Genomic DNA, 21,813 nt, shown 5'->3' on the forward strand with positions numbered 1-21,813 from the left:
ATCACACCCCTTCCCCCTCAGTTAATGCCGTAGCGCTGCACAGGTCGCCGTTCACGAGTAGACCGTCTAAGAACCACTGGTACCTCAACCTTAGGTAGTTCGGGTTCTGTGCTTGGAGGCGGTAGGAATCTGAAGAAATCACCGGTTGCATTAGCTGGTGTTGCCGGTTCCGACACCCATGCCTTTCGCAGATGGTCCCGATGACGTCTATGCAAATTTCCTTCAGACGTCTGAACTTCGTACATGACGTGGCCCAGACGGCGTAGCACCCGAGCGGCTAGCCATGTAGGCCCTCGGCTGAAATTTCTCACGTACACAGCATCGCCACACTCGAAAACTTTTGACGGCACACGTTGACACAAGTCCGCGCTTTCCATGTCGGGGTGAAGTCTTGACAGGGCAGAGCGGAAATTCCGTCCCAACATGAGCTCTGCTGGTGCCTTTCCGGTCTCAGCATGAGGGGTAGAGTGCTGCTTGAACAAGAAGCGAGAAACTTTACAGGCAACTGTGCCTTGTCTCTGCTTCCTGAGTGCACACTTGAGCTCGCGAACCATCCTTTCTGCTCTTCCATTGCTCGAAGGATGATACGGCGCTGTGTACATAACCCGGATGCCGTTTAGCTTTAGGAATTCCCGAAATTCCTTGCTTGAGAAAGCAGTCCCATTATCAGACACGATAAGATCTGGTAGACCGTACGATGCGAACATTCTACGCAGCTTTTCTATCACTGAAGAGGATTGAAGAGACGGCATTATCTCGATCTCAGCTCAGTTCGAAAACGCATCCACTGCCACAAGAAAACAAACGCCTTCGACTGGGCCCGCAAAATCGATGTGAACCCTGGCCCGAGGTCTTTCGGGTTTCGTCCAGAAATGTGCAGGTGTCTTGGGATCACTTTGCCTGTTCTCTTGACAGGGTTTGCAGTGCCGAACGAAATCTTCGATTTGCGCGTCAATTCTGGGCCACCAAACATAGGACCTCGCGAGAGCTTTCATAGCCGTAATGCCTGGATGATTTGCATGTAGCATGCCAAGAATTCGCTTTCGCAGTCGTTCCGGCAGCACTACTCGGTTTCCCAAAAGGATACAGTCGCGATCGACCGATAGCTCATATCGCCTGTCATGGTAGGCAGAATATTCTGGTGGCACCTTGGGCTCAGGCCAGCCGTCGATAATCCAAGACTTTACTTGAAGTAGTTGAGGGTCATCCCTGGTAGAGGATGCTACTTGTTGTGCAGTCACTGGGGGATACTCCATTGCTTCTAACAGAAGAAAGTCACCCGGTGGCTCGGTTTCACCTCGCGCCTCCTTTGCTGGTAATCTGCTTAAACAGTCAGCATTGGCATGATCTTGCGTTTTCCGATAGTCAAGGTGGTATTCATAAGCAGACAGCATCAACGTCCAACAGAGCATGCGTGGTGACAATACAGCTGGAATTTGCTTCTCTTGTCGAAATATGCCGAGCAGCGGTTTGTGATCAGTGAGAATAAAGAATTTCCTTCCACAAAGATACAGATGGAAATGCCGGATGCCAAAAACGATGGCTAAAGCCTCTCGATCTATCTGGGCATAATTCCGCTCGGTCTTTGTTAACGTCCTTGACGCGTACGCGATGGGTCTCTCTCGTCCTTCAGGGTCTTGGTGCGCTAGGACTGCTCCTACTCCCACCGGTGAAGCATCGCATGACAGAACTAGATGTGCGCTGGGATCAAAATGCACCAGCAGCGAATCGGAAGTTAGTAGCTGCTTCAGGCTTTCGAACGCTTCCTGGTATTCTGCTCGCCACACCCACGCGACGTTAGTCTCCAGTAGACGATACAAAACTTCTGCGACCTCGGAGCGGTCTTTCAAGAAACGATTATAAAAGTTCACCATACCAAGAAATGCTTGCAGCTCCTTCTTGGTTTTCGGTACAGGCACCTGATGAATGGCTTCTACCTTAGCTTTCGATGGGTAGATACCACGCGAGTCTATCCGGTGGCCCAAGAATTCCAGGCTCTCTTTAAAAAACTCGCACTTTGCCGACTGGACCCGCAGTCCCGTTCTTGCAATTCGTTCGCAGACCTCGGCGAGCATTTGGCTGTGCTCTTCGGCTGTTTCGCTGGCCACCAGAATGTCGTCCAGGTATACAGCTACTTGCGGTAGACCCGTGAGTACTGTGTCCATTACGCGTTGGAACAAATCAGGAGCTACCGACACGCCGTACGGCAAACGTCGCACGTTGTACAATCCTTTTACGGTGTTTATCGTGAGAACCTGCGCTGTGGCGTCATCAACTACGAGTTGTTGGTACGCCTGCGTCAAGTCCAACTTCGAAAAAACACGGCCTTTGCCCAACTTTGCGAATAATTCTTTGCTGGTAGGCAAAGGATAACCGTTACTCCTCAACGCTTGGTTGACTGTGCTTCGGTAGTCACCGCAGATTCGGAGCAATCCATTCTTTTTTCGAACAACGACTACAGGGGTAGCCCATTCTGAATACTGTGTTGCTTGCAGAATTCCTTGTCTCTCCAATCTGTCTAACTCGGCTATCACATCGTCCTTAAACGCGAACGGAATGCTGCGACATTTCAGGAACTTTGGCTGGGCATCCTGTTTTAGCTCAATGTGAATCGGCGGCAGTGTAGCGCCTGCAAATGACTCGCTAAAAATCTCTGCATACCTCGACAGGATAGCTTCTTGCCTGCTGCTCACGGTGTGAAGGCCGGTTAGCTCCATGTTTAAAGCCTTGAACCAGTCATGACCTAGAAGTGTGCTGCCCTCATTTCTCACTACCAGTAGCGGCAGCTCGCAAATTAGCCCTTTGAATTCTACGGGAACCCTGGCTTTTCCGACAATGTCAAGGCCTTCTTTCGTCCAGGTGACGAGTTGAGCATCTGATACTTCCAGGTCGATATTTTTAGCGACTTGCAGTTTTTTGTATTCCTTGCTGCTCATGATTGACCTAGCTGCTCCGGAATCGACTTCCATCTGTACGTCCTGCCCACCAATGCTGACGGTGACAACAAATTTGGGACAGTTCGTTACCTGACTGATGCTCAGTAAAGCGTCGTACTCAGTATGCGCCAGCGTGGATGCAGCCTCCAGCTGATGCTGCACTTGCATTTTTTTTCCTCGACACGCCTTGGCTAGATGCCCTTTTTTAGAGCAGTTGAAGCACATAGCGTTCTTGAACTTGCAGCGATAAGCTTTGTGCTTCCCACCACATCGGAAACACCTTTCGTCCGGAACATGACTTGACGCTCCGACGCGGTTCTCTTCCTCCTGCTCATTTTTAGGGGGCGTGCTCACTTTTGCTGTCACGTCTACAGCTTCCTGCTTATGCTGGTTCATTACGCGTTGCTCTTTAGCGGCTATTTCCGCGGTCACTGCAAGATCGTAAGCACTCTTGAACGTCAAGTTTTTTTCTATCAACAGTCGCTGCTGCACAACGCTGTCCCTCAATCCGAATACCAGACGGTCACGCAGCATTACATCCAAGGGCAGCTGTTTGTCGCTGAAGCCGCAGTTCTCAGCTAGCTTGCGTAAGGATGTAACGTAGTCAGCTACAGATTCATCGTAGTGCTGGTCTCGCTTCGAAAAAACGTACCTTGAGTATAACTCTGAAGGCTTCGGGTTGACGTGGTCCTTCACAGCGTCGACGATGACTTGGTACTCGACATTTGGCGGTTGTTGAGGTTTCACGAGGGTTGCTATGAAGGAGTACGTTGCCTCCCCACAACAGCTGAGTAAAGCTGCCCTCTTGTCGGCGTCACTCGTCAGCTTGTTCGCTGCGCAGCACAACTCGATGCGCTCCACGTATTCTTCCCATGAAGAATTTCCGTTGAGATTAAACTCGCCCATGCGACTGCCGAAAGCCATCTCGCCAACCACGTCCGTCCTACCCCCGCAGGGTTAGACTGTGCCTCGTCGCCACTGTAATGATCGAGCAGGCTGCGTCGCATCCGCAGGCAAACATTTATTTCAACAAGCGTACAAGACACGGCACATATATAGTCACGTAGGAAAGGCGTCGAACATCACGTGATAACACTGGGTGATCTTATCGGCACTTGGCAGCAACACGGAACATCGGCCTCGGCATGTTATTACGTTATCACAGTTACGGAGCACAGTATTGAGACGACGACGACGTGCTGATGTGAAGTAGGGAAGAAGACGACGCTCAGGCTTAGCTGGCTTCATTCTGTGGTGTGCGGTGTGTGGTGTGCGTCTAACAGTGAATTACCGCTGTGTATTTTTCCTTAACATTTGGTGGAGGATTGCTGGATGTACGTGAGTCGCCAAACCTGGATCTCCGTAGTGGCCGCCAGATTGGTACTATCACTATGCCATCTGACGCGACACCTTCAGCGGCACCATCAGCTCCCACCATCGTCATGACGCAGCCTCGTGATCCAGGCACCTTTTGCGGCACCAACCATGTCGACGTAGAAGACTGGCTCGCTATGTACGAGCGGGTCAGCAAGCACAACCGTTGGGACGCGACCCTCTTGCTCGCCAACGTAAGCTTCTATATGGCAGGTATGGCGCGCGTCTGGTTAGAGACGTATAAAGACGATATCACATCGTGGGAGATGTGCAAGGGGAAGCTTCGAGACCTATTTGGCAAGCCGATCGGACACAAGCTTGGCGCACAAAAAGACCTCGCATCCCGTGCCCAGTCTTCGACGGAATCATGCTTGTCTTATATTCAAGACATTCTAGCCCTATGCCGAAAGGTGAACAGCGCCATTTCCGAATTAGACAAAGTAGGCCACATATTAAAGGGAATTGCAGACGATGTTTACAATCTGCTGCTTTGCAAAAACTGTCTGACGGTCGACTCAGTTATCCAAGTTTGCTGCCAGTTTGAGCAAGCAAAACACCGCCGTATTACTCACCGCTTCGAATGCTTGCCAAACACAGCTGCTACATCTTCGTGCAAAGACAGTCCAGCCTTACAGCAACCATCTCATCCCTCCAACTTGACCAGGATTGTTCGTTGAGAGATAGAAGCTATGACCCCCGTTGCGTTCGCTTCTCAGCCAGCCCTAATCCAATCTGTCGTTCGCCAGGTGTTCGCAAATGTGGGCCTCAACGCAAACGTGGGCTTCAACTCTGGCCAACCTTCCACATAGCCCTCGCTCCAACCTAACGTTCCAGTCGTAGCTGCTGCGGCTCCTATTACGCCCTTTCAGATGTGGTACTGCTACCGCTATTGCAACCCGGACAAATGGCGAACCTTGGATGACCAACCCATCTGCTTCAACTGCTCACATGTAGGCCACATTTCTCGTTATTGCCGCAGCCGTTGGATTCCGCCACCTCGACCCCGCTACTTTCTTGATCGCGGTGCCGAATATGGTCCACACCCAAACCATTTCAGTGATACGCGCTCTCGTGATTTTAACTCGCCAGCCCCGCGCATGTCCAGCCGCTCACCGTCTCCTCAGATCCGGCGGTCCCGCTCGCCCCAATCTTGCCGCGCCTCATCTCCACACTTATCTGGCTCTCATCCGGAAGACTAACCAATGCAGCTCTCGGAGGTGACACTGCATTGACGACCCGGCCCGAAAATCCTCTGCCGACTTTCGCTCATTGCCGCCCTCATTGACAGTGGTGCCCAAATTTCAGTCCTCAGCTCATCCTTTCACCACCGTCTCAAAAAGGTTGTCACACCCACCGCTTCATCTGCCATTCGTGTTGCCGATGGAAGCATTGCTGTCGTCGCGGGACTGTGCATTGCGCGCGTATTTCCGGTCGCACCACCCCTGTCCTCTTCACTGTTATCGACCGCTGCTCTCACGACGTGATCCTCGGCATCGACTTTTTAACAGCCCATTCTGCCCTGATTGATTGCTCAACTAGTCTTCTTCGCTTAGACTTGCCCTACTGCTCCGAAAACATCGATGTCAAGCCCCGCCTCCGATCCGCTGAATTTGTTCGTCTACCACCCGAAGCTGCTATTTATGTTCCGCTGGCCCCGATCCCCGCAGTTCCTGACGGCACATACGTCACTTGCCCAATTAGCGATGTTGTTCTTCGTCGCAACGTCATACTCCCTCATACCGTCGTGACTGACACTGCTAACCGCACCTATCTTCCTGTACTGAACTTCAGCCGTTCGACTCAAGTTTTACCCCATGGTATCGCACTCGCTGATCTGTTGTCTTTAGCGGACTGCGAAGTTGCTGCTCTAACCTTTCAGCCTCTGTCGCAGCATATATCGGCTTCTTCTCATTCGAACCTCTTTTCAGGCATGATAGTCGCGGATCTGCCAGATGACCAAGCCAGAGTTCTCTCTGACCTTTTGCTGTCGTACAGTGATATATTTGATTTCGGGGACCGACCATTGGGCCAAACATCCGTTGTGACCCATCGAATCAATACGAGTGATGCCAGCTCCATCCACAGATGGCCTTATCGTGTTTCCCTTACTGAGCAGCATGTTATACAAAAAGAAGTTGACAAGATGCTGGAGCAAAATATTATTGAGCCTTCCTGCAGTCCCTGGGCGTCTCCTGTCGTATTGGTCAAAAAGAAAGACCAAAGTTGGAGATTTCGTGTCGACTATCGCCACCTTAATCAAATAACAAAGAAGGATGTTTACCCTCTTCCGCGAATTGACGACGCGCTTGACTGCTCGCATGGTGCCAGCTATTTTTCTCCCATCGACATGCGTTCAGGCTACTGGCAAATTGCTGTCGACGAACAGGATCGCGAGAAAACCGCATTTGTCTCCCCCGACGGACTCTATCAATTCAAGGTGATGCCATTTGGACTCTGTAACGCTCCTGCGACATTCGAGCGCATGATGGACTCGCTCCTCCGTGGCTTCAAATGGACATGTTTATGCTACTTGGATGACGTCGTCGTTTTCTCTTCCACGTTCGCAACCCACCTTGATCGACTTTCTACGGTCCTGGACGTTTTCCGCCGCACGGGTCTTCAACTAAACGCCAAAAAATGCAGCTTCGACCGGCGCCAAATCAAAGTCCTGGGTCATTTGGTTGATGCAAATGGTGTGCAGCCTGACCTTGACAAAGCTCGAGCCGTGCGCAACTTCCCTACCCCACGTAGCTCAAGTGACGTGCGAAGCTTCCTTGGCCTTTGCTCCTACTTCCGCCGCTTCATTCGGAACTTTGCAGACATCGCTCGTCCGCTTACCTCTCTTCTGCAAAAAAACATACCTTTCACATGGGGTTGTGACCAAGCCTATGCCTTCATGACGCTTATTTCCGCCCTCACCACCCCACCTGTTCTGGCGCACTTCGATCCTTTTGCACCTACCAAACTGCGCACAGACGCTGGCAGACATGGTATTGGTGCTATCCTTGCCCAGTCCCAGCATGGTTCCTCCCGTGTCGTTGCTTATGCTAGCCACCTGCTTTCATCCTCTGAGCGCAATTATTCAATTACAGAGCGGGAATGCCTTGCACTTGTTTGGGCGCTCACCAAATTCCGCCCTTATTTGTGTGGGCGGTCCTTCTGTGTAGTGACCGATCATCGTGCTTTGTGTTGGCTGTCCTCACTAAAGGACCCCACTGGCCACTTAGGTCGCTGGGCCTTACGAATACAAGAGCATGAATTTACTGTGGTATACAAGTCTGGCCACTTACACCAAGATGCTGACTGCTTGTCCCGCCATCCCGTAGATCCTCCCGATTTGTCCGACCATACTGCTGACGACTACGTTTTGTCCATCTCAGACTTTATCAATATCAGCTCAGAACAGCGTCGTGATCCTGCCCTGCAACCAATTTTTGACCAGCTGCGCAACAACCCCGATCCTTCCACCAGCATGTTTGTGCTCCATAACGAGACATTATACAGACGCAATATGCGTCCAGATGGCCCGGACCTTTTACTAGTCGTTCTGGCTCATCTGCGCTCTAGTGTCCTCATCCAACTTCACGACGTTCCTACAGCAGGACACTTGGGAGTATCATGCACGTATGACAGTGTGCGAGGCAGATTTTTCTGGTCTGGTCTCTACCACTCTGTCCGTCGCTACGTTGCCGCTTGTGAGCTGTGTCAGCACCGTAAGACACCCTCGCTTCAACCTAGTGGGCCCATGAAACCAATTCCAGTGCCGACTGAGCCGTTTTCACGTGTGGGCCGCAATCTTCTTGGGCCTTTTCCGACATCAACTTTTGGAAACAAATGGATTGCTGTGGCGACTTATTATACCACCCGATATGCTGCAACCAGGGCTATCCCCACCAGCTGCACCTCCGACGTTGCCGACTTTCTTCTGCATGATGTCATCTTGGTTCATGGTGCTCCACGTCAACTGCTCACAGATCGTGGCTGCTGTTTCCTCTCTCAAGTGGTTCATGACTGTCTCCGCTCAAGCGCTACTCGTCACCAATTCACCACAACCTACCATCCGCAAACAAACGGTCTTACTGAGCACCTCAATCGCACACTGACCGACATGCTGTCTATGTATGTGTCCGATCACCATCGTGACTGGGACGTCTCCTTACCTTCCGTCACGTCTGCCTATAACTCCCCACGCCATGATACCGTCGGATACTATCCCTTTTATCTACTCTTCGGCCGTGACCCTTTACACCTTGCTGCTTGACACCTTGCTGCCTCTTGACGACTCTTCCTGCAGCTACGCTTCGGATGCAATCGCCCGCGCTGATGCCGCCCGCCACATTGCTCGAGAGTGTCTTGGAGCGTCTCATCTCTCTCAAAAGCGTCGTTATGACCTTCATCACCGTGATGTCCACTACCCTCCTGGTTCCCTTGTACTTCTTTGGCACCCGGCTCACCGTGTAGGTATGTGTGAGAAACTTTTGTCTCGTTACGTGGGCCCTTACTCCGTCTTGCGGCAAGTGACTGATGTGACCTATGAGATCGCCCCTCTACAGCCCAAGTATCCTTCCACAACCCCTCATCCAGAACTCATGCATGTCGCCGTCTCAAACCATATCATTCAAGTTCTCCTGTGTAGGACGCACTGGGACGGTGCTTCTTCGGCGCGAGGAATACTGTTACGGAGCACAGTATCGAGATAACGACGACGTGCTGATGTGAAGTAGGGAAGACGACGCTCAGGCTTTGCTGGCTTCATTCTGTGGTGTGCGGTGTGTGGTGTGCGTCTAACAGTGAACTAGCGTTTACCGCTGTGCACTTTGCCTTAACAATACAGTCGAACCCGGATATATCGAATCCGGATATATCGAATTTCGACTATATCGAACTCACGGAATATCCCCTTGAAAATTCCATGTAAAAGTATAGGAAAGCCGCGTCATATATCGAACTCAGTTTCACCGGTCGTTCGATATATCGAACTCCGCACCACGCACTGGAAAGTGTGCCTTTCCTAAAGACGATCGCATCACCCTCGGCCGTTTGCCGCGTGATGTTTTCAAGCCGCGCGCGGAAGTAATGAGAGGGGACAGTTCGGCTAGGCCAGCGCCGCGCCCATTCCCTAAAGGCACGCGCATTTGTGGTTATCGTTTCCCGCGCACCAGCACGTGACATTTGCAAGCCATGTGCGTGAATGAACCAGAGAGAACCGGTGGGAACGAGTGCGGGAAAACGCGACAGAGCGAAGCGCAAGGGTGTGCCCATTCTTTAACTCAGCTATCTCTCTCCTTTCTCTTTCCCGGCCTTCGTTCGCAGTAGCACTCGCTACGCATGCGCCAAGCCAGCTCAGCCCCTTTTCAGACAGAACGTCGGACGCTTTCCCCAGCGTGTTGCAAACCCTCTGCGCGCAGCGGCTGACGTGGCTATGGCGCCTGCGGAAGTTAACAAGCGGCAGATCTACCTTTTTTTTTTTTTCCCTGAGAGTCGTCTATTTTTATCGTTGTGCTGTACGCGCGGCGTAGCGTAAGATATGACGTTACGAAGTGGCTTTTTTTTTTTTTTTTTTTTTTTTTTGCGGGAGGCGTTCATTCTTGCATGTATGAATTAACGAAAGCACGCGGTCAGCTGCGATCATGACACCAGCTTTTAGCATTTTTCGCTTCAAACAGCATTTGCAGCTACTGTATCACGCTTTCCTATATTTTGTGGCAGTGGACTACGCTCGCCCCAAGCGCGGCGTGATAAATCTAACCAGGCTTGTGCAATCAAGCCATCACAGGCAGTCTGCCAAGTTCGCTCCCCGCCGCCGCAGGAGCTATAAAAAGAGAAACACGCCGCGACGTTATCGCTGCGCAACATCTTGGCCCGCTGCCAAGAAATGAGCTGTGGATGAGACGACCGAAACGGAGTGCGACATGCAAGCGAAAACGCTGGCGATTTCTGCCGTGGCGACGCAGAAACCTTGTTTCGAGCTGCTGCAGTGGGTGGAACGGCAGAGTGACGCAGTTCCAACAAGTTGGAAATTTTTTGCTCTGTCGCTGCGGCTTGTAGCTGAGATCGCTTACGCTTGCATGTGAGCGAGCTGGCCTTAACGCTTTTTTTTTTTTCTTCCAAATTCGCGAGTCCAAAAGTGAAGGGTGGGTTCACTATGCGAGTGAGTTGATTACCCGACAAATGCGGTATCGGTTTTTCGCATCGAAAGTGCTGTCCCAAGCCGATTTCTGTATATCGAATTATCGATATATCGAACTATTTCGCGATCCCCTTCGAGTTCGATATATCCGGGTTCGACTGTATATATATATACATAACAGTGGCTTTCAATATATATAGCTGGAGTCAGCACCCATCCTGTTTGTATCTTTGTGTGGTTTATGTAAAATGTAGCGCTATTTTTACCTCTGTTAACACAACGTCACACTAACTAGCCCAGCAGGAGGTATTGTTGGCCAATCACTATGCTCTGCAACAACTTTTCTTGGCAGTGGGAGCAAAGATACAGGGGGCAGAGCATTTGCAAATGCCTTTACGCCATGTGGCTCAGTCGGCCAGCCTCCATGAAGTCTACTTTTCAATTCAGTTTGGTTTCGGTTTCCGTGACCAGACAAAATTGCTTTTGACAGCTTACTTGCCAGTATCTAAGAAATGTTTTCCCACTAAGGCTCGTGCGGGCTTTGTAGCTGCCATTACTGACAAGAAGCTAAATAAAAAACAATGAGCCCAAAGTGGTTCTGACCCACCCTTCGATTTGCCACAGACAGAGGTTAAAAAAAACTCCCATCCAGGCATCTACGAGATGCATCAGGTGTTGAAGCAGCCCCGTCGCTCTGAATCAAAAGCGATCATACGTGGCTTGATGCACCTGGACGGTTTTCATCACATGGCACAACAAAGCCAGCAGCGCAAGACACTCAAATTATGGCGTTGTACACGTATGACCACATCACTTAGTCTATTACGCACCTGCCTCTGCTGATTCATTAAAACTCCTCATGATGCCACACTGCACTATTTCATTATACGTTTTACAACTCTGAAGTAGCACAATAATACTTTCCTGTTTCATCTTTGTGTTCTCATATTATACACGCAGTGACATCTCCTAAAATTTGTGATAAAATGTGTGGTTGCTTTTGCAATTCCTAAATGTTTCATAGGTACTGTGGTCACCACTCATCGGCGAGCAGGGTGAGTGAGCAGATCAGCAGATCAGCGCTGATCTGCTCACAAGGGGAGACACTGCACTATCCATGTATATCCATGCCGATGCATTTATTACGTCGCTCCGAAACTTTGCTACAGCTGGCACTTCGTAATGCATATAATATTGAACATTTTTTTTGCCTCATAGCAGCAAGAGTGAAGGTATCATACATTTGAAGCCACATCTTCATGTTTTTCCTTTTCTTTACCACAGTACCAGATGACGACTTCATCCTACCATGGTTTGGAAATTTCAGAGTACTACACGCGACATGGCACGCTCACCCACTCCAGTAAGCTGACTTTGTGTGTCACTTCCTTAAAGTTTATGCCCTACCGGGCCCATTCGAGCTTCAACCCCCTCCCTATATATATATCTTATAGACTCTACATATATTCAAGTACTTTCACACATAGCTAATTTATACCTCGATTTCACAATGCATACATAACTGCTGAGGCTTTGACTGAGTCAAATGCATTTTTGTAATCAATGAATGCTATGTATAGGGGCTGGTTATATTCCAAACATTTTTCTATCACTTGGTTGAGGACAACCCTGAGGGCTATGGAACAAAAAATGGTAGGGGTAACGTTAAGAGATAGGAAGCATGCAGAGTGGGTCAGAGAAATAACTCAAGTTACCAACATTCTAGTAGAAATTAAGAAGAAATGGACATGGGCAGGACATGTAGTGCGAAGAGAGGATAACCGATGGTCGCTTAGGGTAACAAACTGGATTCCAAGGAAAGGAAAGCGTAGCAGGGGGCGGCAGAAAGTTAGGTGGGCGGACGAGATTAAGAAGTTCGCAGGGGTCAAGTGGATGCAGCTAGCACAGAACCGGGTTAAGTGGAGAAATATGGGAGAGGCCTTCGCCCTGCAGTGGGTATAGTCAGGCTGATGACGATGATGATGGTTTTCTATCACTTCGTTGACAGTATGGATACAATCGATGGTAGAGTACCCTTTCTGAAAACCTACCTGATCCCTCAGTTAATTGAAGCCTAAGGTGGTCCTGATTCTATTAGCAATTACCTTGGTGAATACTTTTTAAGTGACGGATAACAAGCTCTTTGGTCTGAAATTTTTCGAGTCCTTAGTATCCCCGTTCTTATGAAATCAGATGTTCCAGTATCGTCGATGTCGAGCTGCCAGTGTTTCTATCATGATATCCCCACTGTAGTTACTTTCTCCGCTCCAGCTGCTCTTCTGCTCTTCATAACTTCTAAAGCTTTCTTAACCATGACTGGCAGAACAGCTGACTGCTCTTGACTACTGATCTGGTTTGGTTTATAAGGTTTAAGATCGTAAAGCGACTCGGGCTCTGAGAGATGCCGTAGTGGAGGGGCTCTGGAAATTTCGATCACCTGGGGTTCTTGCACTGGCATCACACAGCAAAAGTGGCAGTCGTGGACGACATTGAATCCTGCATCCTTGGGCACCGCAGAGTAGCACCCTATCCGCTGCACCACCTCAGCAGAGCTGCTCTTTTTTACTGCCTATCTCATTATTGTCCCAACTAATTTGGCTACTGTAAAGGTTAGTATAGAACTCCTCAGCTACTTTGGCTATCTTGTCAATATTAGTGATGATAGTGATGACATTGCCCACCTTGTCCCTTAGCGCATACATGTGATTTTTGCCTATGCCTAATTTCTTCACTGCTTTGAGGCTGCCACCAGTAGCGTCGCTAGGGTCACCCGCACCCGGTAAGGAAGCGCGGCCCCCTCTTCCCGTGCCCGCATTTTAAGCACCGAATCGTAACTTCCTTTCTGCCTTTTGCTTTGCTTTGAAGTCAAATTCGCTCCACACTCAACCATGCAGTGCGAGTGAAGAAGCATTTTTTTTTTCTTTTTAACACTATGACGCAGCGATCACGCCCAACGACTGGTAGCAAAATATCACATCAAAAGCACATACAGTCGAACCCGGATATATCGAACTCGAAGGGGATCTCGAAATAGTTCGATATACAAAAATTGGCTCGGGATGGCACTTATGATGTGAAAAAATGATACCGTGTTTGCCGCGCAATCAACTTACTCGCATAATGAACCCACCCTCCGCTTTTGCACTCGAGAATTTCAAAAAAAAAAAAAAGCGTTAAGGCCAGCTGGCTCACATGCAAACGACCTCAGCGACGAGCGGGAGTGACAGAGCAAAAAATTTCCAACTTGTTGGAACTGCATCCCTGACAGCTCAAAACAAGGTTTCTGTGTCGTCGCGGCGGAAATCGCCAGCGTTTTCGCTTGCTTGTCGCACTCAGTTTCGGTCGTCTCATCCACAGCTCATTTTTTGGCAGCATCCCAAGATGCTGCGCAGCGATAACGTCGCTGTGTGTTTATCTTTTGATAGCTCCTGTGGCGGCGGGAAGCGAACTTGGCAGACTGCCCATGATGGCTTGATTGCAAAAGCCTGGTTCGATTTATCATGCTGCGCCTGGGGCGGGCGTAGTCCACTGCCACAAAATCATTCGAAAGCGTGATACAGTTGCTGCAAATGCTGTTTGAAGCGAAAAATGCTAAAAGCCAGTGTCATGATCGCAGCTGACCGCGTGCGTTCGTTGATTTATAGATGCAAAAATGAATGACTCTCGCAAAATAAAAAAAATGCAGCTTCGTAACGCCATATCTTACGCTACGCCGCGCGTACAGCGCAACAATAAAAATAGACGACTCTTGCAAAAAAAAAGAAAAAAAAAGAAAGATGTGCCGTTTCTTAACTTCCGCAGGCACCATAGCCACGTCAGCCGCCGCGCGCAGGGGGTTCGCAACAAACGCTGGAGAAAGCGTCCGGCGTTCTGTCTGAAAACGGGCTGAGTTGGCTTGGCGCATGCGTAACGCATGCTACTGCGAACGAAGGCCGGGAAAGAGGAAGGAGAGAGATAGGCAGGCAAAAGAATGGGCACACCCTTGCGCTTCGCTCTATCGCGTTTTTCCGCTCTCGTTCCCACCAGTTCTCTCTGCTTCATTTGCACACATCTTGCAAACGTCACGTGCTGGCGCGCGGGAAACGATAACAACCGCAAATGCGTGCGCCTTTGGGGAATGGCGCGGCGCTGCCCTAGCCGAATTGTCCCCCTCATTCCTTCCACGTGTGACTTGAAAACGCCACAGTGATGCGATCATCTTTGGGAAAGGCACACTTTCCAGTGCGTGGTGCGGAGTTCGATATATCGAACAACCGGTGAAATTGACTTCGATATATGACGCGGCTTTCCTATACTTTTACATAGGATTTTCAAGGAGATATTCCGTGAGTTCGAGATATAGCCAAAATTCAATATATCCGGGTTTGACTATTTTCAAAAAATGCAGTGGGCATCTCCAGGCTCATCTTTTTAAAACTTTCTAATTTTAACAATGACTGCCTTTTCCGAGAAAAAAAAAAGGTAACAACCGCATAATGCACTACATCAGCACCCTTGGGTATATTCGCTTTCGATTCCCCTTTTAAAGCACCTGGCCTTGCTAAAGGCGTCTGTCTAATTATTAATATTTTTTTTCAAATCAGCGCGTGGTGTTCAGACAAATTGCCATTCCACTGAGCAACAGACGTCCTGTGTCTTTCGCCGTTTTGAAAGTGCGAAGCATGCATGACTAGGCTGAGGAGCGAGAGAGGCACAGGAGATAAATGAAAAAGACAAAAGACTGCCGGAGAGTTCTCGCTTGGGAAAGGAGAGTAAACTGCATATACACAGAAGTGATGCGGCAACGCGGCCACTGACGAGTGTCGTCTAACATGCTCCCGCGCAGGTGTTTGCGATGAGTATCGGGTTAATGCTGGTGTTTCCAGGGTACACACACGTACACAGGCCTGGTCCAATGCATAGGTCGGCGGACTCACTCATGAGTCGACTCACTCGGGCTCACTCAGGCTCACACTCAGGTCATGATCTGAGTCGTGAGTGAGCCCGGACTCACATTTAGATCATAATCCGAGTCGTGAGTGAGTCCGGACTCACACTCAAATCATGATTTGAGTTGTGAGTGAGTCCGGACTCACACTCAGATTGTGATCTGAGCCGTGAGTGAGTCCGGACTCGCATTCAGATTATGATCTCAGTCGTGCCGAGTCCGACCTAGAAAGTTCCTATGAAATCAGTTGAATTCTTGCTCAGAGGTTGAAGAATTGTGATCTGAAGTGATGAAGTGGTCGAGTGAGTAATGGGCGCAAGTCGCTATTTAGATCCCTATGTAATTCTAATAATGAATAATCTTCTCGATGAGCCAATGATGCAGAGCAATTTCGTTTTTGTTACGCAATTATTTTGACTATGGTGATTAATGCAGGCTAATCGAACATTTGTTCTCGGTTGGTTTGCGGGGTTTTACGTCCCAAAGCGACTCAGGCTATGAGAGACGCTGTAGTGGAGGACTCCGGAAATTGCGACCACCTGGGGTTCTTTAACGTGCACTGACATCGCACAGCACACAGACGCCACTTCGTTTTGCCTCCATCGAAACGCAACCGCCGAGGCCGAGATTTGATCCCGCTTCCTTGGGCACAACAGTTGAGTGGCGCCGTAACCCGGTGGGGCTCGAACATTTGTTCTCGTTGGCGTGTTTTATTGCGGTGGCTATATAGTTCTTCCTTTGCTGTTTATTTATTTCGGAATATCTCGCAAATGATTTCACGAGTTAGCCGCTCACTGGGGCACAGCGATGCGAACGAGCCAGGCTAGCCGTGCATAGCTAATATAAAATTCGAAGAGACCATTGTGTAACCACATTTTTTAACGTTCTTTCTTATTGCGAAAGAAGTGATAGGCTCACTACCACAGACCAAGAATCTTGTCCGATATTTCTTTTCGTGCGTCATTGCTGTATTTGGGTAGGCTGTTTGAGGAGGTCACAAATACATGGCTACATACATGGGTAATTTAAACGCATTCCGGTATAGCTGAAATTTTGTTCCGGCCGACTTGGTCCAAAACCTGTCCAACATAATTTGCCTATCGACCATGATGGTAACCTCCAGGGCCGCCTTAAATTGTGCCACCCACCGCCGAAATTTGACCTAGACTGATTTGGGCAAAAATCTGTCCAGTTCAATATGACTATGGCGAACAAGATGGTGACGTCCAAATTTGACCAGGCCTACCCTTAAATTTGGTCCATTCATCCCAGTAGGTTGACCTCAGCCTATTTCGGGCCAAAATGAACACACAACATAATTCGATTACAGCGAACACGATGGTGACCTCCAAATTTTGGTTCGGGTCACACACGGTTTACCAACTCTCGAATGTTGATTCTGGCCAATTTGCATCAAAAGCGATCACTTCCTAATTGCATTGACCATCCTCGACACTATGGTTACCAGTTACCTATAAAGTTGGACATGACCATTTCCAGAGTTCAGCCCAGGCCACCTTCGAAGTTTCACCTTTACAATTAGTATCCAACCATTATTGACTGTGCCCGACAAGACGACAACCACCAAATCGGCCATAGCCATTTCCAAAATTTGGCCTGTGCTATAACTAAAAAGACCGTGCTTTCATACATCAGCTTAAAAGAGATAATCCCTACCATATTTTTTCCTTTAACCTGTAACCTTTCAACTCGTTCATTACAGAAGAAAACAGTCTAATCATGTAATGTTACACGTTTTTTTTTTCTATTTATTTCCCGGGTTTTTCTTTGTACTGCCTTCCACCTACCTATGCAAACTTTAAGACCGTCACGCGTTGCTTGTTGAGAGTGGAAATAAGTGAGTCCATGATGAGTGAGTTCATGAAGAGTGAGTCCCGATGAGTCGAAATGAGTGAGCTCAATGGGTCATGAGTTGAAATGAGTGAGTCCAGATGAGTCTGAGTTAAGATCAGTCATGAGTCGAAGTGAGTGAGCGCAGAAGAGTCCCGAGTAAAAAATGAGTGAGTCGAGATGAGCGAGTTCAAATGAGTCATCATCATCATCATCATCAGCCTGATTATACCCACTGCAGGGCGAAGGCCTCTCCCATATTTCTCCACTTAACCCGGTTCTGTGCTAGCTGCATCCACTTGACCCCTGCGAACTTCTTAACCTCATCCGCCCACCTAACTTTCTGCCGCCCCCTGCTACGCTTTCCTTCCCTTGGAATACAGTTTGTTACCCTCAGCGACCATCGGTTATCCTCTCTTCACACTACATGTCCTGCCCATGTCCATTTCTTCTTCTTAATTTCCACTAGAATGTCGGTAACTTGAGTTATTTCTCTGACCCAATCTGCACGCTTCATACGTTCTATAGCCCTCTGCGTTGTCCTCAACTTAAGTAGAACTCTCTTGGTTAGCCTCCACGTTTCAGCCCCATAGGTGAGTACAGGCAAGATGCAACTGTTGTATACTTTCCTCTTGAGCGATACCGGTAAGCTGCTAGTCATAATCTGCGAGTGCTTGCCAAGATTAGTTATGAGTCTGAGTGAGCCCGAGTGAGTCACCAGCTTGCGTGAGTTTGAGTTCATGAGTGTGAGTCCGGGCCTTGTGAGTCTGAGTGAGAGTGAGACCGCAGATGGACCATTTTTTTCTGAGTGAGCCTGAGTGAGCAGATGTGATTTTGCCGACCTATGGTCCAATGTCAAAATTGTGTGGAGTCTCTGGCCTAAACTAAGGCATATGTTTTCAACCACTCACAACAAAATAATTCGTTCTACGAGAAGATCACACTTACCAGTCAGTGGCACCGATGCGCGCCTTTTCGCGTTTTACCACAACAATTCATTTCGGCCCCCGCCCCTTCCTCCCTCTCACTGCCAAGCTGCACCCCTCTGAGCGTTGCACCCGGTGTGGACTGCACCCCCCGCAACCCCCTTGCAGCGCTACTGGCTGCCACCATTCTTTAGAGCATGCTCAATTTTCTCCATGTTATATTTCCTTGTGTCAGACACTTTATGCCTATTGACTAGCTTTGGTAGCTCTGCTAGTTCTATCCTGTCTTGATATGAAAAAAATCAAGTGCCCATGAAGTAGCCCAAAGGTGAAAAGAAGTGACAGAGAATGTGTTCTTTCTTGCGACTTCTTGTTTTCACCTTTGGGCTACTTCATGGGCCCTTGATTTTTTTTTCATGTTATAATGGATAACATGGATATAACAAAAAGTTTTATTTCTACCCTGTCTATTGGGTTGGAGGCTTTCATACTTTGGTGTTTCTTAATCAAATCTTTTGTGTGCTTAGATAATTTACTGCTATCCTCTCAACTACCCTACCTCCTACTTCTACCCCGCACTCAGTAATGATACTTCTGAAACCAGTTTAATCCTTTTTATTAGCCTCTATGATGGAGCACTGTTGGTGAGTACTGGTAATATACACTTTTATATACATAGTAAACAGGCATTCATGGCCTGCCACACACAATTATTATCATTCTAGCCTGGGTGCATTACTTGTGTTAGCATGCATCATTAACTCCAGTGTCAACTAGAAAGGCTGAAACAGTTTCCATAGTGCACAGCAAAAGCAGCGTGCCAAGATAATGTCCAACAACCCCTGGTCAAACCATTTGAGTGGCAACAATGCGAGGGAGGGTGCCACTTCTTTGAAACAATGGGAATCACCTGGAGGATGTTGTGAGTGCAAGGCAGGAAGGCATCCCGATTGCCCTCCTGGGCGCATGCCAGCAGCTCCTGGATGCAGCGGGTGATGCGCTCAGTCTGTGCCAGCACCTCCTGGTAGGTGGGCAGGGTGCTGCCCACTGGCTCAGAGCTGCAGGAGGAAGCATGCTCAACAAGTTTGTTCCCCAACCGAGACAATCAGAATGGCTTGTGTTCTGAGCTGCAATTCTGATCACCCTGCTCTTTCGTGGTGATGCAAATAGCCTTTTGCTTATGCTACAAACGATAGGCTGCAAACAACCACAGGACTGAATGCATCACAAAGATGGCAGTAAAATGCAAGAAGTGCATATGGCTGGATGAGACTCCATTGTTTACATGGCAAGGGTAAAATCCCAGTATAAACCAAAAAATGTTTCTTGCATTTCGCCAGTTGCATGCATTGTGCTAAAATTTGTCTTTGGGGGGGATAAGGGAGTGCCTGGCTGTTTGCAGCACAAGGAAAGGCGACCGGAGTCAGTCAGGACGATGGTGTTCCCACACACTATAGTGTAGGAATGAGTGGCGAGAACCCAATCCCAGTTGGGCCAAGCAGCACTGTGCTAGTCTGAATGAAGCACTGCATTGCTGTTGTTTTTGTTGGCTCCTGCCAAGTGGGGTGTAAAGCTGTGCATTCTCACCACCACAGGGCCTGCCTGCATTTCCCTTCCCTTTTTTGCATCTTCAGAAGCTGTTAATTTAGCACTTTGCCACTTTCCACAAATGTTAGAAAGCAATCAAAATTAGTTTTTCTGTAAAAATTCTACTTTCACAGCCACAAGGGCAGCTAATGATTACAGCAGTTACTGGTTCCAGTAGTTGCATTATGAATTCCATCTCCTATACCAACTTGCCTGAACCACACCACAAGTGAGCCCCCCTTTAGCAAATGTGAGAGATATTTAACCAGGGGGGATCCGCCACCTTTTCTGGAGATCACTTTTTGTCTCACTCATACTTGGATGACACAAAAGTATTAGCATAATCCTTTCATTATGTGCTTAACAAGTGGTGTTCCCTATATTTTGAGACAAGCTTTCCTGCACTCATTTTTGCAGAAAAGCCCTCGTTAGTTATTCGCAATATTCAGGGTACATTCCAAATGGAGCTAAATTTTCAATGTAAACATTTCAGCATTTTTACATTCCTATCCTACAGTGCAAACTCTGCTGCAAGAACTAAGTATTTAAAATATGATAGAATGGGCACCATGTAGCAGCCTGATTTAAAACCCTATAGAGGGGGGGCCCTTTTAAAAGTTTTTAGGTATGTTGATTTTTTAGTGCTTTTAACAAACAACACCACCTTCTCCTACCTCTCTGCAGTAGGGGAAGTTTTAGCTGATTTTAACAAAAATGGTCTTGGGTTGGGTTTACCTGCAACCTACCAAATGCTTCTGTTTTACAGTTTTTAGATCTCAAAGTCACGTTCTGTGAGGGACACATCTGCTGGGACTATTACCCATGTGCAAAAAGGAGTTGTTGCCATACGATTCGGAGCATTCCGTGACAACAAAAAGAGGTACAGCATCGCTGTGCATAGAATCTGCTCTCCAAACATCCTGCCCGCATCAAATGAAGCAGAGCTTCAACAAGCAAATAAGCCGCCTTCCGGCTGCAGGGTTTCCCTATTCAGTCCTGACTGCCGTCTTTGAGACCCTCCTACAAAAATCCAAGCGTGAGACTAAAAAAAAATAATAAATAAAATTCGAAATTTGGTTATATCGAACTCACAAAACATCCCCTTGAAAATCTCATGTAAAAGAATAGAAAAGCTGCGTCCTATATGAAACTCAATTTCACCGGTCGTTCGATTTATCAAATTCCGTACCATGCATTGGGCGATGCGCCTTCTCCAAAGACAATCGCTACCCTCGGCCGTTTGCCGCACGATTGTTTTCAAGCCACGCGCGGAAAGAATGAGAGGGCACAGTTCGGCAACAGCTGGTATGGGCATCGCTGCGTCCTTTTCCCAAAGGCGCGCGCATCTGCAGTGATCGTTTGCTGCCATGTTTGCCTGAGGTTTCCTGGTTCGGTCATGGCACAGGTTGCCGAGAGCCTCCTACAGAAGCTGAAGAAGAAGGCGAAGGGAATAAGGGAGGAGGTCCCTCGAGAAGAGGTGAGACCGGTGGCCATGCCGCATGTGCACAAGTTGGCCCACAACATGAAGAAAGTTGCAAGTAGGCATAAGGTATCACTCATCGTTTCGGCTCACCTGAAGCTCGGAAGCCTTTGCCCTCAAATTGCGAAAGGAAGGAAAAAGAAAAGGAAAGAGGCTGTGGTACGAGGTGTGGGCGACAATTCATAAAATGTGCCGAAGGGATTGTGTATGAGGTTCCCCTCTCGTGTAGTTGCTCCTACATCGGACAAACCGGCCGATGTGTTAATGAGCGAATCCGGGAACATGAACATAACGTATACCAAATAAATATGGCCCCAATATTCCGAAGCATATCAGATCCTGCCCTTCAGGCACTTGTGAACCATGTTTTTCTGATGTGCGCATTCTTGCAAAGAGTGGCAATACGATTCCCAGAGAGCTAATTGAAGCATTTTATATTGGAAGAAAAGGTATCTTGTGGGTCAGTGACACATCGATCAATCTTTATAATGCAGAGAAAGCATTTCTTGAACATAGCCTATCTTATACTACATGATGCTGGATGTGTTCCTTGCGCATGGGCTGGCACTCAGATAAATATTTACTTTGTTTTGCACAATAAA

General features: G+C 48.4%; 1 protein-coding gene across 3 annotated transcripts in view; it reads right to left on the reverse strand.

Annotated features, from left to right (window-relative positions):
- Positions 1–21,813, reverse strand: part of Git (ARF GTPase-activating protein GIT1) — a 267,395-nt gene that overhangs the window by 40,312 nt on the left and 205,270 nt on the right. For 2 of the 3 annotated variants that reach the window (XM_084580677.1, XM_084580678.1), the window contains exon 16: positions 19,055–19,202. The exons of the other annotated variant lie outside the window; for it this stretch is intronic. In XM_084580677.1, the coding sequence (XP_084436803.1) occupies positions 19,055–19,202 (148 nt within the window). The remainder of the gene's footprint in view (positions 1–19,054; positions 19,203–21,813) is intronic. 3 annotated transcript variants of the gene reach the window in all.

The sequence above is a fragment of the Amblyomma maculatum genome, chromosome 10 (genome assembly GCF_055883805.1).
Source record: "Amblyomma maculatum isolate TAMU_Amacu chromosome 10, ASM5588380v1, whole genome shotgun sequence".
Lineage (NCBI taxonomy): Eukaryota > Metazoa > Arthropoda > Arachnida > Ixodida > Ixodidae > Amblyomma > Amblyomma maculatum.